We start from the raw sequence: 16,254 nt of genomic DNA on the forward strand, positions 1-16,254 counted from the left end.
TTGTCTCTGAAGCAGCTCCTTCCTCTTAAATCAAGATAGCTCCAGAGAATAATACTCCCCTTTGTTGTTGTTTCTTCAGCATTTGCCTCCATGTCCAGACAATCCTTTTTGACCTTAATCAAGGAGGAATGTGTACCTCTGAAGTTGGTCTCTGATCAAAGCTTATTAGGCAGACACAGAACCACATGGATAGAAAACTTAAAGAGCTTCAGTGCCGGTGGTCCAACACTAGAGCCAGCTGAACCCCTCAGCAGAGTCCTTCATCTGGGGCTAGACTCTCTGTGAATGAACCATGCACATCGTCACAGCTGAGAGTTGAACTGGGACCCACAAGTGCACCCACAGTACTGAAGGTCAGGCTGAGACTCTGAAAATAAATAAATAAATAAAAAATCAGAGCCTTTGGGCCTAATTCTCCTTGTTTTCATTTGCACCAGTGCAAAGTGAGTATACAATGCTATCAAATGGAAATAGCAACGATTTCATCCACTATTCACTCATTTGCACTGGCATAAATGAATATACAAGGTGCAGGGCAATGGAGAACCAGTCATGCTTGTAACCATAATTAATTAGCTGCTTCCTAGCCTGAGGTGGTGGAACTAAGAAGGATCAGGTGATAGCTTAGTGGACGCCTGGACCTTATAGAAGGTCAGTGAGAGATCAGTCTGAGAGTGGAATTGCAGGGAATGGTCAGACTCCTCTGGAAGGCCCTGAGCCAGGGTATTTAGGAGGATGGGGACTCCAGGGGAACCAGCCTGGGGTCTAAGTGCTTTATCCCAGAGCCAGAAAGGTAGCCAAGAAAGGGGTGGAAACAGGGCGCAGAGGGTGGGCCGAAGAGAAGCCCATGAAGGGTAGAAGAACCTTTTTAGTTCATGTTTGTGCCACCCTATGATGGTATAAGTTTTGTTTGCGACTTAGCCAGAGAGGTAAGATGCTTCTCCAGCACAGTGTACGGAAAGCTGAGGAGACCCACCTTGAGGAAAGAAACGGAGTCAGGAAGTGCTGTCAGCACCATGTTTGGCCAGCAGGAGGCACTACAGGGTGGTCATGCCCTATGACAGTGGTTCTCAACCAGGGGTACACGTACCCCTGGCGGTACGCAGAAGTCTTCCAGGGGGTACATCAATTCATCTCGATATTTGCCTAGTTTTACATAAAAAGCACTAGGGCAGTTAGTGCAAACTAAAATTTCCTGCAGACAATGACTTGTTTGTACTGCTCTAGATATTAGACACTGAAATGTAAGTAAAATATTTGTATTCCAATTGATTTATTTTATCATTTGAGTTATTTTATAATTATATAGGAGAAAGTCAGCAATTTGTCAGTAACAGTGTGCTGTGACACTTTTGTATTTTTATGTCTGATTTTGTAAGCAAGTAGTTTTTAAGTGAGGTGAAACTTGTGGGTATGCAAGACAAATCAGACTCCTGAAAGGTGTACAGTAGTCTGGAAAGATTGAGAGCCACTACCCAATGACACAGACCCTCAGCATGCAGTACATTTCAAGATGTTTCCTAGCCAAAACTGGGTGCAGTTCTATCCCAAGGGGCAAAGAATGATCTTCACCGGGGGCAGGCCTTTCTTTTGCAGGGTTAAATGAGGAAAATACTTGCAAAGGCAAATTGAAGCTCAAACTGCACATTGCAGTATGGTTTTTCAGCATTATATATGAGGCATATGATGACATGGACTGGATGCCAATGTTATGTCAATTTGCTAGCTCGCTTCCATATTAGTTAGCTTTGGCCAGGCCTGGGTATAAACCATTAAATAGATATAAAGGATTGAATTAAGTTACGTGCCAGGATTAAATAACTAATATTAATGTAATGGAGTGCGTTGATTGGTAGCCAGGGACAAAGTTGTGGACCAAATTCTACAACTGGATCAGAAGCAAACATCTTTAAATGTTTTGAAGAACATCTGATGAGTAGTACTGCCACGGGGCTCTGGCAAAGAAGCTAATTGGCGACCGGCAGTAAATAATGAAGTGAAGTTGTCTGCGGAGAACTGTCACTGACCACAAAATAAAGCACCCATTGCCTTTGCGCTAACACTTGCAGCCCATGTATCGGTCTCATCAGTAAAAACAACACATCTGGTTGCCAGTGAAAATCAGTTACAGTTCATACTCAGCAGTTATGAATAGACTCAGCAGCCATAAACCCCTCACTTCTCAGATACAAAGCAGCGGCTAATGTTATCAGGTGACCCAAGGCCAGATCATCAGCTCTATAAATCAGCATCCCCATATTGACTTAAATGGAGCTCTGCCAATTTACACCAGCTGAGGATTTGAGTCACACATTGGAGAGCTTAGTGTCTGTGTGGAAGACACTGGAAACAAGGAGAGCAGGGGATCAAGAGCATCCATCTAAAAACCAGGGAAAACAGTGGTGGAAAAGATTGTGCAGTGAAAATGCAGCCAATGATTATGGGAGGACAGCTGCAGATAAAGAAGATTCTAGGTTGTTACGTTCTTTTGCTGGACACGTCTGCCATGTCAACGCCGTTGCCTGTTCTAGTCCCCAGGATACTCTGAAGACAGAGCCATCAGCAACATAGTACCAGACAATGAATCTTTGTACAAGGGGGCCCAAGCTTGAGGAGCCGTCGCATAGGATTGGTACTAGAAGCTGTTAAGGGCGCTGCCCTTTTCCAGCAGGTTTGCACTTTACTGAAAAGTGCAGCGTTGGCAGGTAAAATGTCTTAAAGGGTTTCTCAGGTTGTCACTGAGGTGAAGATTGTTTGCTGCTGCTTCTCTTTCATTTTTTATAAGAAGTCCAGGTGCCACGTTATTTTGAGTCCATCAGGAGATCAGTTTAAGCTGGCCTGGAATCCTGGGACAGGATCAGATTTGTAGTTGCTCCCAAACCTTTCGTATTTTATGTTCTTTGCTCCTTGCAGTTTCTGCTAGTGTGACGTGTATTTGAGAGCTGGGATGATTATTTTTTCAGTGAAAACTCAGTTGAGTCTACATTGCAGGATTTTCCCTGTGCCGTAGCGGACGCAGCCCTGAGTCTCCAATAGCCGGCTTGTCCTTTGAGCAAGTCACCAAGGGCTGCCCGTGACCTGGCATTGTCTCACCAATGGTACAGCACTGTGTATGCGGCTGCGATTTGGAGCTTCTAGCTTCCACTAATCCTTTTTACATCTAAGGTTCTTTTGTGTTTTTAAAGGCAAACGTCCCCATTTTTCACAGCCATGCAGCTTGAAAGTTTGAGCAGTGAGAAGAAGCTCTTTGCACTAGGAAGCCACTGGGGAGACGTGTGTTTTTAATCACAGCTGATAGTTCTGAGCCTCCATCATGAGGCCACCATTCCTCTGAGGGAACTAACATCATGCATGACCCCAGCAGTGAAGGGGGGCCCCATGCCAAAGGCTGGAGACCAATTTCCATCCAGTTTTCATGTAGGTTTATCAATCATGAGCAAGCCAAAGATGTCCAGGTGGTGCCTGGTCCTGTGTGTATGAACACCCTGTGTGTGTGTGTGTGTCTCACAGGACATGGAGCCAAGAAACAAGTGAGCTCAGTTTAAGTGATGTCCTTGCCATATTTGGCTAGTGTGGCCCTAAGATGATGGGTACATTTTCACTGGCTTCACTGACTGCCCTGCACCAAAGAAGTGTCTTCCCTAAGTGTGGGAATGAGAAGAGGCCTGTCCAAACAGCTTCTACTTCCTCCCTTGCAGGTTTCCTTCCATTAAGGAAGTAGCTCCTTGCCCAACTGAAGCGCAAGGCCCATGCACCCACCTAAACCACACTTTCATAGTTTTGTGGAACGTTTTGCAGGCGCTGTGCTAGTGCTCTGCATGGAGTGAATTTCACTTCCTGCAAAGATGAGGCAGCAGTACAGTACATCTCCACCGTGCCCGTAAACTACTTAACTTTCCAGCTTCTCTATGCCTGATGTCCCTTTAAAACAAGCATCCTGTGGTCAGGTTCCAGCACAACACAGCGAAGGCCCTGTGTGATTTAGACTGGGTTTATCTGCCTACAGTCAGTGGAAACATAACCTACCATGTAACAAAGTCTAAGGGCCAGATCCTAAGTATGGGTAATTCCACTGAAGTCAATGGAGCGATGCCAATTTCCACCAGCTGAGAATCTGGCCCTTGGTTTTTAGTTCGCACTGAAGCAAAATGGGGACATTTCCACGGAACAATCACTGGCAGTAACAAAATAACAGCTCCCGATCCCAAGAATAATAGCTCCCCAGCCATGTTCATTATTACCTTCCATAAACATTCATAATGTACTGAGGGGCGATATAAAAATAAATACACATTAAACAGAACGCATGTAAAGATAGCACGTTAGATGGTGGAAAACTCCAGTGCGGTATAAATGAGACTGTAACTATTGTCAGTTACAAGGAGGAGGGGATCACTATGGATAACATTACCTGATTTCCGATTGCCCAGCACCATGTGCATTCATTTACACCAGTGCACAGAAAATGGAGACTGGGTGTAAAATGCCACCACTCCAGTTCAGTAGCATGCAACTGCCCAAGATGCAGAGCATCTGAGAAGCTGGCCCCGGTGTCGTTAAGGGTCATGTGTATGAGACAAGAACGTCATGAACAATCAGAATGTCACTATCTTTATAACATGGGACTGAGAGGAGGAGGGAAAGGATGCGCTTTCCCATTAGGAAGCAATGGGAATGTTTCCAAGCTGTAAGGTAAGCTTTCCTTGTCTGTCTTTTACTGAAGGCTGGAGAAAGTAGAGGGTAAACTAACCAAACTATTTTAATGATAGCACTCGTCTTACAGCAGCTTTGAAACTTTCCCATTCCCAGTGCGTTCTAACGGGATTCCTCTTGTCCTAGTTCGCATCATTAAACTGGGCCCCTGCTGGGAAGTATTATTAAAACAGCAGCTCTTACAGAGAGAGGCACCAGATGCCTTGATTGCAGATAGTGATGCAGGGGAGGGGGGTATCTCAAACCTGTGACTGTTCTTGGTGGTGTTTTATGCAATATCATACCGGCGCAGTAAGCAGAGTGGGGTTTGCAGCACCTGGCTATAAGTCGTTCTATTGTCAAGGTCCGGTGCAGGGGAATGAGGGACAGAAGGCTATCACCTCCAGGTAAGGTGCCTGTGCTGGCTGTCTCCATGTTAAATACTCCTCAGGGTGGCTCTGGGTCCGGGACGGTATCAAGCAGTAGGGGGATGGTAGGAAGCCAAGGGTTGTGTCCCCTTTGCTAGGGTACTACTCGGGACTCTCTTTTAGATCCAATCCAGATCAACTTGACCTTCTCCGGGACGGAGTGCGTAGATATCTGCAGCTCCCAGCTGACCAGACTGTGCTTATACTGCATGCAAAAGTCGCACAGAAATCATACGGCAGTGAAAAAAGGTAGGAGATTTGCCTGGCTTCTTATACAGCCCTGCCTTTAGATATCACCTTCCAGAAACCAGATTCTTACAACTCCCTTTAAAACTCCCTAGGGTTTTGTTATCTAGTCTGATGAAGCAGGTGAGCTAACATAACCGATTATATTCACCTTTCAACCTTCACACAGCCTCAGAACAATACAGTCATTCATGATGATTATGATGGTAGCACCGAGGCGTCCCGATCAGGGCCCCCGGCGCTAGGCAGTGCCCAGACAGATAACAAAAAGGCAGTCCCTGCCCCGAACACTCTGTCCTGGATTAATGAAATGGTGGGAAGGGCTGAACACTGACCCCTGTGGGACACCACTGGCCATTTCACCTCCCTCACGCAGCTCGCTGGAGTGCCCTCAGCAATCAGTCTTTGCTGCAGCCCATTCTCATTCTGTTTAACAGTCATTGTCTAGGTCAGTTAGATTCCTTCCTTCCTTTCTGCTTTGCCATTCTCTCCTTTCCTCTGCACTTCACTCTCATGCTTTTCTCTCCCCTCTAGTCATGTCATCTCTCTGTAGGAGGTTGAGAGAGACCCGATTGTATTGAGGGTGGGGTTTTGCTTTTTTCCCCTCCCTCTCCGGTCACTGGATCGATGGAAGATATTTTTCACAGAGGTGGGCCCTGGCTGTAGAGTTGAGATCCAACCTTCCCCAGAGGGCGGCTGTGAGCTCCGAGTTTGATCCGCTGTAGAGATTGCAGCTAGCTGCAAAATGAAGATCTGGATCCAGCCTTTGCCAGAGTTTAGGGGTGTTTGGATCTGGGATTTTGGTTCAGGCCCATTTCAAACAGCCCTGAGATTGTTATCCTCTTGGGGCACTGAGCCAGCGAGTGGAGCTGCTGCGTCACTGGGGCTAACCAAAGACATAGCCCTGGCGCACCCTGGTTGAGGCGTGGTGCAAAGGATGCTGGGAAGCAGATTTTTGTGGGTTTGGCAAGGAAAACAGAAGCGAAATCTAAAAAGTGATTACGAGCTGGCACGGAGCTTCTAGGTTAAAGTTTAAATAAGCTAGTGCTATTTTTCCTGGATATGGGAATTCAGGGTCCTATACTGTAGCTAACTTGTTTAAATAAACACCTATCCAAGAAGATTAGGACCCAGAAATATGGAACCGGCCCAGACTTGTGTTTTCATTGCTAACGTTTTACACAGTATCAATATGGGATGAATCTGCACCATTCACATGAATGCAAAGACAGTGGAAACCCAAATAAAACACAGGAAAATGTGTTTCCAAAACTTTGGCTATAGATTTGTTTGCACTGGTCGCAGGAGCTGGCTGTGAATACAAACTGTGTTCTCAACCTGCTGAAACTTCCACATTCCAAGCTGAAAAATTCTCTATGACAAATTCTCCCTTGACTCAAGGAGGGGAGATCTGAAGTCAGCTTTCCCTATGCGCCATCTGCCCTTGGGTAGGGCTGGCATGTTCCAATAAGAGAGCACCTGATAGATGTGGCTGCGCCTGCGGGCATCTGGGGCAGGGGGATGGACATTGTGGCAAGAGGCAGTCTCGTCTCTCCGGTGCTGCGCAGGGTACTGGATGTGGTTGGTTTGTCATGCAAGGAGAAGCTAAAAGTACTGTCTCAGCATGACCTAACTCACGCTGACCCCTTGCTAATGGCACTCTACATGGTTGAACAGCTGCTGCCTTCACATCCTCCTCAGGTGCTTCAAGTTAGGGGCGTGCTCTGGGTCTTCACACACTGAGACATGTAAAACCGTTACAGCCTGATAGGTCTGCAGGTCACCAGAGTCTTAAAGCCAGAAACAGGTTTGATTGTGCAACCGCATCCATCCTCTGCCTGAGGAACCCGGGGCGGGGCTCGCACGAGAACAGATGGGAAGATGTTCGCGACATGGCAGACTGCTTAGGCCAAAGAGAGACAGGAATAACGAGTGCACTGAGCTCCCTCCTATCGCGGCCCCAACACCTGTCCAGGATGGTTTAGGTATACGTCATCCTGCCTCGGCGCCGGGAAGTGGATACGTCACCTCTTGAGGCACCTTCCAGCCCTACGGTTCTATGATTCGGTGCCTGCAAAGACCCACCATTGGTCATGCAGATGGCATGACTGCGCACTTTGCAAATATCTACACGTGCAAATACAGTTGCGACGCAGGCATCCACATTTTTGTGGGTGCATCTCCTGTGAAAACACGCCCTGGGTGGCAAAACAACAGATGAGCTAACTGTTAAGATTTTTGCCCTAGCTGATGTAGCTCTTCCAATTTTTATAACTGTCTTACCAGTGTTTTCAATCTAAGCTGCTTGCCAGACAAATACCCTGCAGTACTGGGCTCCATCCAACTGTCACTACAGAGGTAGCAATTCAGAGTACTTGATCTGTACCCTAGACCTGCTCCAGGTTTATGCTGGCATTAGTGACCCCAAAGCAGGTCATGTCTAAGCATCTCTCACTTGGTTAAGCAATGAAGAAGACTCTGGATTCACAATCATACAAAGAAACAACCCTTCTTGGTGAAGTTCCTTACGGTACTGTTCACTTAAGAAAGATGCTATTTTGTTTTGTCAGGTTTTTCTGCCCCCCACCTTGTGTTTATCTGACTGGACCAGGATGGAAACTGAAGCAGGAACAGATGAAAGGTAAGAGCAGAAGAAAGCCACATATGCCTGAAGAAGTCCTGCCACTCATCCACTCCCGATAAGCTGAACTGAGCACAGTGGGAAAAGCTGTCTGCAAATATTCATTCAGACATGCAAGTGGTTTTCAGTTTGTGTGTATATTTGACCTGTTCGTGTTTGAGTTCTTGAGCTTTAACAGAGCGACTACCCATGACAAATGAATACGTAGTTCATGTACTCAAACAGATTGCAAGGTTAAATTCATCAAATTATATATTTGTTCAGCTCTATTAGCTCAAGTTCACAGGAAAGGGTGGAGTGGGGGTGATGAAAAGCAGCAAAGGAAGAGATGGAACTAGGCTTGAGCTGATGGGAAGAAGCAGTGCATGTTCCATCAGCGGGACTGATCCACTGGAGAGAATCTGAAAAGAGGCCATTAAAAATGCCAAAGATCAGAGGGCACTTCCTCTAAGGAGTGTCTGAAGGCACTACATGTGATCTGCTGAGGAGAATGGGGACAAGACGTGAGGATCATGACCTGAGGGGAAGGGGAGGGGATTATGCAGGGAGGCAAAGGAGGTTGGGACCAGGAGATTGTCTAAAATTTTTCATGAAAATCTTTTATCCGTGAAAAATGACTTTTCTATAAAATGGAATTTTTCATCAAAAATATTCAGGTTTTCAGCCACAATAACAAAAGGTTTTTTTAAAAAAAAAAAAAAAAAAAGGCAATGGGAGTGTCAACTGAGTAAGAACTTCTGTATTTGGGCCAAGGACTTTACCCTCCGTAAATGCTGGTGAATCAAGGCCTTTGCCAGGGAGTAGTTTCCTAACTCTCTGTGTGGATGGAGTTACTGAGCCCTTGACTTGAGCCCTACACAAAACCTTCTAGTCAACCATCCCCTTAAACACCACAGTCAGTTCCTAGCTCTGGACCAGAACCTGAGAGGTTCTGAGCCCATGTCGCTCCCACAGAAATCAAGAAGTGAGGTTCCCCCATTTGTCAGGACTGAGTTTGGCCTAAGGTATCCAACCAAAATGAAGGGTATATCTGTACTGCAGGTGGAGGAGTGACTGCAGCTCATAGGCATACCTGGGCTAACTTTAATCGAGCTAGCAAGGCTAAAATAGCAGTGAAGTGAGAGTAACACAGAACCCAGCACGTGCTAGCAATGCAAGTACGTAGCCAGGGTTCCAGGGGGGCTTGTACAGTCCACACCAGGGATATGCTACATGAGCTGCCATCACACCTCCGACGGCAGGGTAGACATACCCTAAGAGCCACAGACCAGGGAATTAATCATTGTGAGGGAGTCAAGGGGCCGGCCAGACAGCCGAGAGCCTGAGAAAACACCACAACGCCTGCAGCAGTGCTCTAGGTCAGGCTGCCAGCTGCAGGAAATGTGTCCCGACCACAGAGAGGGTTTGACAGCCTCCAGATTCATTGACACAGCAGGGGCTCAGAGTGGTGGTCAGGCAAAACCTGGCTCTGCTGAAAGGGGTGCTGTGTGCAGGGTCATGTCGGGATGGCAGTGGGCACACTCATTTCAGATAGCGCAGGGGGCTTCATTGCTTCAGTCGTTAGTTATGATCACTGTGAAACAATTACTGCAAAAACAGTACCTACGTAATTAGCATCTGAGTGGTGTGGGTGCCCGTAAGGGTAGGAAATGCTGTACTTGGTGGCCAGCAGACCGGGGTGAAAAGGTTCTCAGTGCTGGTAAAACATGCAGAAAATTTCACTTCCCTGGGTCCCCAGAAAAGGAAAATGTTTCCCATTGCCCCCATGCAGCTCTGCCCCGTTATTTTCATTATTCACTCACTGAGTGCCCCAAAGCATGTAAGGCACCGTGCAGGTGAATAAATAAAGACACAGTGAAATCCTGGCCCCACTGAAGTCAAGGGGAGTTTTGCCATTGATTTCAGTGGAGTAAGGCTTTCACCCCAGGTCCCTGTCCCAAAGAGCTTACAACCTAAATGACAGACAAAGACGTTACAAGTGGTAGCAGCAAACATTGGATTGGGGATAGCAGTGGAGAGGACAAGGGTGACAAATGTCCTGTCCTGGGTATTTAAGGTCGTTACAATCGCAGCTTGATATAGCTCTCCGTCTCTTGACACGTGCCCCCCTCCATCCCTGCTGGGTGTTGTGTTTGTGCATAGGTGAAGACATCCTACATACTTAGCAGAACAAGGGGCTTCTGGAATGTGCTCTGGCGAGGGGAATGTGCAGCCCAGGTGGGGGAGGATACGGGAAGGTAAAATGTTGGAGGGGTGGAGAGAGGGGGATGTGGGAGAAGGGAAGCAGGAAGATCAGAGCCAGGAGGAACAGAAGGGGGATGGAGACCGGGATTGGGGGCGGGGGGAGATGGTGAAGCAGGGCAGTCGGGATAAGCTGCCGAGCCTGTTGTTGAAGGTGTCTAGGGGTGCAGGGTAGGGAGGGTGAGATGCAGGAAAGCAGCATCTTACATCAGGGCGGCTGGAGACCAGAAGTGTCCAAGTGTCCCAAAGATGCTTCTGGGGAGGTTCACCTGCTTGTGCCCTCTCAGGGGGGTCAGTACCCCTCTTTCTCTCTCTAGCGAGGGCATGGGGGACAACAACAGCTCAGCCCTCCCACTTTCTCCATTGCCACCAGCAGTCTGAGCAGCAGCAGCAGCAGCCCCAACCCTCTCACTCCAGCTCCATGGTCCCAGCTCCATTGGTTTCACCCAGTGTCCAGGTTTCTGTGTCTGGGAAATGTTTCTCCTTCTCTTTTCCAGCGAGGGATTTGGGAGAGGCTGGTTTCAGGGTGTGCGGGTACATGGGCCTGGACAGCATGGGCAGCAGCCACATGGAGACCCAGAAACTCAACTTTGAGGAGCAGCCAGACTCCAAGGTAAGCTGAGTAAAGTGACTCCCCCGACACACACTCACACAACACCTCTCCAGGCTCCCCCGCCCCCTAGTCACATGTGACCTGGCATCTCCCTGCAGCATTCTGAGTGCTCTTCACTCACGGCTTGCCAGGAAACCGATCTTTCTTTGTCACCATCTTTTCAACTTCCTGGCCCTTGTGGCTGGAGGATGGCCAGGGATTACGCCGTTTCCCCAGCCCATAGTATTCTCCTGACAAATGGCAATGCCACTCATCACAAAATGAGAGCGTGGTCTTTCTGTTACAGATAAACTGCTAACAAAAACACCAACCTGTCACAAACATCATAGGCTGGAGCTATAACTTGGCATCTTCCTATAGGGAAAGAAATCTATCAAGTATTATCTTGGGGCTCTGAAGAATGTGGGGTCTGGGGTTGGCCAGAAATATAACAAAAAGGACCTTTGTGTTTGCAGCGCTTCGCTCACATCTACAGCTAGGCATATCAGTGCAGCTGAAGCGCCAAAGTGACTGGGAAACTGTAAACCTAGGGAGATTTCTTGTGTTATGTTGGGTAAATCACATGTGAACACTAATTTCCATTTGGAATTCTCTAGCCCCAGTGTAAATAAAGCCTCTGCCATTCCTCAGCTCTTCGCTCCACCTGAAATAACATCTCTAATCATTTCCCCCTTTAAATGAACCTATAGCTCCTCTGAATGGACCCCATTATGTCCTAGTGGGAGCTGCTTTATCCTGCAGTGCATTTTCTTGGGTGTAGAGAGCAAGGTGATGGTGGCTCTGGTGAAGGGGGTCTTGTCTTCTGGGCCCTTCATGCGGTGGTGCTTAAGAATCATCGTTAATACACACAACACAGTGCAAGGTGGGCAGTTTCCTTTCTGAAAACCCAAAGCACTTAAGGAAGGACAGAGACGAACAGCCATCTGGCTCCTGCAGTCCCCTGCGGCTCTCCCATCCCCACACCAGCATGAAGGGCATCCTTTCACTGAAGTCTTTGTTGTTATAAGGTGGACACTGAAACTAGTTAGAGGGAGAGCATTACTGAAGGTACCCCTTTTACGAGGCCCAGGCATCGTAGTTTGGAGAGCTGTATGTTCAGCCACGTGACTAATAGGAGCCAGTTGGTAGCACCATGCTGTGCACTGATGGTGCCGGGATTCTCTTCTGCACATGTCATCGTGCTCAGGTTGGGCAGAAATCCGGTGCAGGTTGAGTTGCTGGGTTAAATGACTGTCTTACACCTTTGCCTAGTGTTGCAAGTGAAAGGGAGCCTTGTTGTTGCTCTCTCCCTCTCTGTATTACTGTTTATCATAGAACTGTAGGACTGGAAGGGACCTCGAGAGGTCATCTAGTCCACTCCCCTGCACTCATGGCAGGACTAAGTATTATCTAGACCATCCCTGTCAGGTGTTTGTCTAACCTGCTCTTAAAAATCTTCAATGGTGGAGATTCCACAACCTCCCTAAGCAATTTATTCCAGTGCTTAACCACCCTGACAGTTAGGAAGTTTTTCCTAATGTCCAACCTAAATCACCCTTGCTGCAATTTAAGCCCATTGCTTCTTGTCCTATCCTCAGAGGTTAAGGAGAACAATTTTTCTCCCTCTTCCTTGTAACAACCTTTTATATACTTGAAAACTGTTATCATGTCCCCTCTCAGTATTCTCTTTTCCAGACTAAACAAACCCAATTTTTTCAATCTTCCCTCATAGGTCATGTTTTCTAGACCTTTAATCCTTTTTGTTGCTCTTCTCTGGACTTTTTCCAATTTGCCCACATCTCTCCTGAAATGTGGAGCCCAGAACTGGCACAATACTCCAGTTGAGGCCTAATCAGCTGTGACAGGGTCGGGCCAGATGTCTATAGGAGAGTAATAGAAGGCAGATATATTAGCCCCAGGCTAAGTAGGTCCCTTTTCCCTGATAGGGTAACAGAGAAGGTTCCAGAACAATCAGGAACCTTCTGGAAACCATTAAGACAGGCTGATTAGAACACCTGCAGCCAATCAAGAAGCTGCTAGAATCAATTAAGGCAGGCTAATCAGTGCACCTGGGTTTTAAAAAGGAGCTCACTTCAGTTTGTGGTGTGTGTGTGTGTGAGGAGCTGGGAGCAAGAGGCACTAGGAGCTGAGAGTGAGAATGCGGACTGTTGGAGGACTGAGGTGTACAAGCATTATCAGACACCAGGAGGAAGGTCCTATGGTGAGGATAAAGAAGGTGTTGGGAGGAGGCGATGGGGAAGTAGCCCAAGGAGTTGTAGCTGTCGCACAGCTGTTCCAGGAGGCACTCTAGACAGCTGCATTCTACAGGGCCCTGGGCTGGAACCCAGAGTAGAGGGCAGGCCCGGGTTCCCCCCAGATCCTCCCAACTCCTGGTCAGACACAGGAGGAGTCGACCTGGACTGTGGGTTCAGAAAAACGGCCAAGCTGAGGGCTGCTGTGAAGCTCCAAGACGAACAAATCCGCCAATAAGCGCAAGACCCACCAAGGTAGAGCAGGAACTTTGTCACACGGCGTAGAATAGAGTGGAAGAATTACTTCGCGTGTCTTGCTTACAACAATTCTCTTAATACATCCCAGAATGATGTTCGCTTTTTTTGGAACAGCGTTACACTGTTGACTCATATTTAGCTTGTGGTTCACTATGACCCCCAGCTCCCTTTCTGCAGTACTCCTTATTATAGTACCCAGAGGCCCCAGCCAGGATCAGGGCCTCCTTGGACTGGGTGCATTGCAAACACATATGAAGATATAGTTCTTGCCCCAAAGAGCTTACAGTCTAAGGTCCCACCCTACTAACCTGGCCATGCTCATTTACATTGAGCCAAGCGGGACCAATCGTGTGTAAAGTTCAGCATGTGAGTAAGAGTTTTCAGGATCAGGGCCTATGCTAACCATCTCCGATAGGTGGGTAGATAGAAACAAACACACATGGAAAAGTTTCTGTCAGCTCTCAGTCTCTTCTCCCATGCAGGAAGAGTTTCAAAAATAGCCACTTCCACTTTCCAGCACTTCTGCTTCAGCGGGAAGTTTCATGAGGAAGTTGATTTCTGGGTTTTCCTATGACATTTTGTGGACCCAAAATGTCACACCATCAACATTTCAAGTAAAAGCAAAAAGTTCCAGGAAACAAAATTAGTTTGTAACAAAAGAGCGAAAATTTTCATGCAAAATTTGGCAGTGATTTTTTTTCCTTTTTCACACATGCACTAGTTTTAAAGTTCTTTTGCCTAAAATACCTGACCAACTAATTAGGCAAAACTTGATATGGTAGAAGGGCGGGTGGGGATATGGTCCCAGCCTTTAGGGGCTCCTGGCTTCTTTTTATTTACTCTTTTATACAATCTAAACTAAAAGGCAAGTTCCTTCGACCTGTGTCTTTTGTTTGTTGTCTGGAAAGCACCATGAGCATCTTTACACAGACTGAAAGCATCTAGGGGCAGGGATTGTGTTTTTGGTCTGTCTTTGTACAGAGTTGATGCACAATGGGGTCCTGGTCCCTGATTGGGGCTCCTAGCTCCTCCCGCAATACAAATAATAAACACTGCCAACAGTAGTGCCCCATCATTGTGATAGTTAGGAGTTCCTCAGTCTCCATGGCCATTTGTCCCTTTAACCAAACCCTGCAATGCTTATCACTCTCTGCTCAGTCAAGTCTCCTGCCAGGGGACAACAGTGTATGAGCAGAGGTGAGTTTATCAGGGGACTTTGCCTGCACTAAGCGACCATTAGCCAGTGCTGTTGGCCAGCCTCTCACTTTCACAGCAGATAAAGCCCCCCAGCTGCAAAGGAAATGAACAGGTGAGCAGGTATCTCTCTAGGTATCTAGGTAGGCAGATATCGGTATGTCCCCTCACTGGAGTTCTTCAGTGAAGATGCACCCAAAGACTCCAGACACGATCTCCAGCCTATAACAATAGCCCCTTGTTACTTACAGGAGTTCAGCTGTGCCAAAGCGCTCTACATCTCAGACACGGAGAAGAGGAAGCATTTCCGGTTGGTTCTGAAGCTCTTCTTCAGCAATGGGCAGGAGATTGGCACTTTCCATAGCAAGCTGATCAAAGTGATTTCCAAACCCTCTCAGAAGAAGCAGTCCCTGAAGAACACAGACTGTAAGTAGCAGGGGAGCCAGCCTCATCAATGGGAGCTGAGCACTGAAGGGTTTTTAACAGCAATCTCTGGGATACTCTCTGTTCTCCATTGCTTCAGTAGCATGCCCCATTTCAGCTGTCTGAGTAGCTAATACCTGAACAGGTTTTTCAGATGTTTTATCAGAATGGGGCACTGATATAAAGCAAACAAGAAACTATCACAGATGGCGGATTGAATATCAGCCAAGTCCTTACGCGTGACAGGCTTATGTGCTATAGGCTGCCTGATCCAAAGCCCGATGAAGTCAACAGAAGGAAGAATGGACCAGGGCATATTTATGTCCACTTTCTCAAAAATATATCCCACCATGCTGTGTAAAGATCTAATGCAGAACCTTCGTCAGGGTTTCTGTTCAAAGATCTCCACATACAGACAAAGGCATCACCCACCCTTTATAAAAGGCCATCTCAGCTGGTACTCAGATAAAGGGAAAGCCAGCCAGAAAGGGCTAGTGTTCATTATGCTGTGTACACCAGCCTAGCCCCAGCCCCAGTGTGACAGCACTGGGGAGTCAGAGAGGCAGAGAAGTGCTTTCAACCAACATGCTGATATGGAAATGAGAACACATGGAGCATTAGCTAATGACCTGTAGAGCAGGGGAAAGCAACCCCAGACTGCACAAGATAGGACTTAATAGGTCTTTTCAGTCACTGATTTTGAAGATATTACGAAGTGTTGGCAGCGCAGAAGAACGGCTACTTACCTCACAGTCACAGGTTCTTTGAGGTGTTTTGTCTGCCTGGATCCCACTCACGCACCTGCAGGTGTGTGCACACCACCCGTGGGATCCACGTGGACAAAGGCTCATAGAAGAACAAGATTTTGTAACATGATGGTTCACTGCATTCTTTATCCTAACTCTACGCAAAGCAATAACTGGCCTGGGCAGCTACCAAATCGCTCAGCCATGCTCCGGTATTCGGGCAAGCTGACACTGATTACAGTGAGTTTCCATCAGTGCTAATGCTGGCATCTGTCTGTCTTTTGCAGTGTGCATCTCATCTGGGTCCAAGGTTTCCCTCTTTAACCGCCTCCGTTCCCAGACAGTCAGCACCCGTTATCTATCCGTAGAGGGTGGCACCTTCATCGCTAGCGCAAGGCAATGGGCAGCGTTCACACTGCACCTGGGTGAGGACCTTACATGTTCCGCCAACTCCAGCAGTCCACACGGGGCCAAATTCACTGCTGGTACGCCCCTGGTGAAGTCACATGAGCAGCGTCCATTAACAGCAGGGGTCGATTTG

The 16,254-nt window shown here is 47.4% G+C and overlaps 1 protein-coding gene across 1 annotated transcript in view; it reads left to right on the top strand.

The window, feature by feature from the left end:
• The window catches only part of RBPJL (recombination signal binding protein for immunoglobulin kappa J region like), a 29,088-nt gene that overhangs the window by 6,268 nt on the left and 6,566 nt on the right, over positions 1-16,254 (top strand). The window contains exons 3-7 of the mRNA XM_043527339.1: positions 5,244-5,369; positions 7,937-8,007; positions 10,746-10,861; positions 14,796-14,970; positions 16,001-16,138. Coding sequence (XP_043383274.1) covers positions 5,244-5,369; positions 7,937-8,007; positions 10,746-10,861; positions 14,796-14,970; positions 16,001-16,138 — 626 coding nt within the window. The remainder of the gene's footprint in view (positions 1-5,243; positions 5,370-7,936; positions 8,008-10,745; positions 10,862-14,795; positions 14,971-16,000; positions 16,139-16,254) is intronic.

The sequence above is a fragment of the Chelonia mydas genome, chromosome 13 (assembly GCF_015237465.2).
Source record: "Chelonia mydas isolate rCheMyd1 chromosome 13, rCheMyd1.pri.v2, whole genome shotgun sequence".
In the NCBI taxonomy this organism is placed as follows: domain Eukaryota; kingdom Metazoa; phylum Chordata; order Testudines; family Cheloniidae; genus Chelonia; species Chelonia mydas.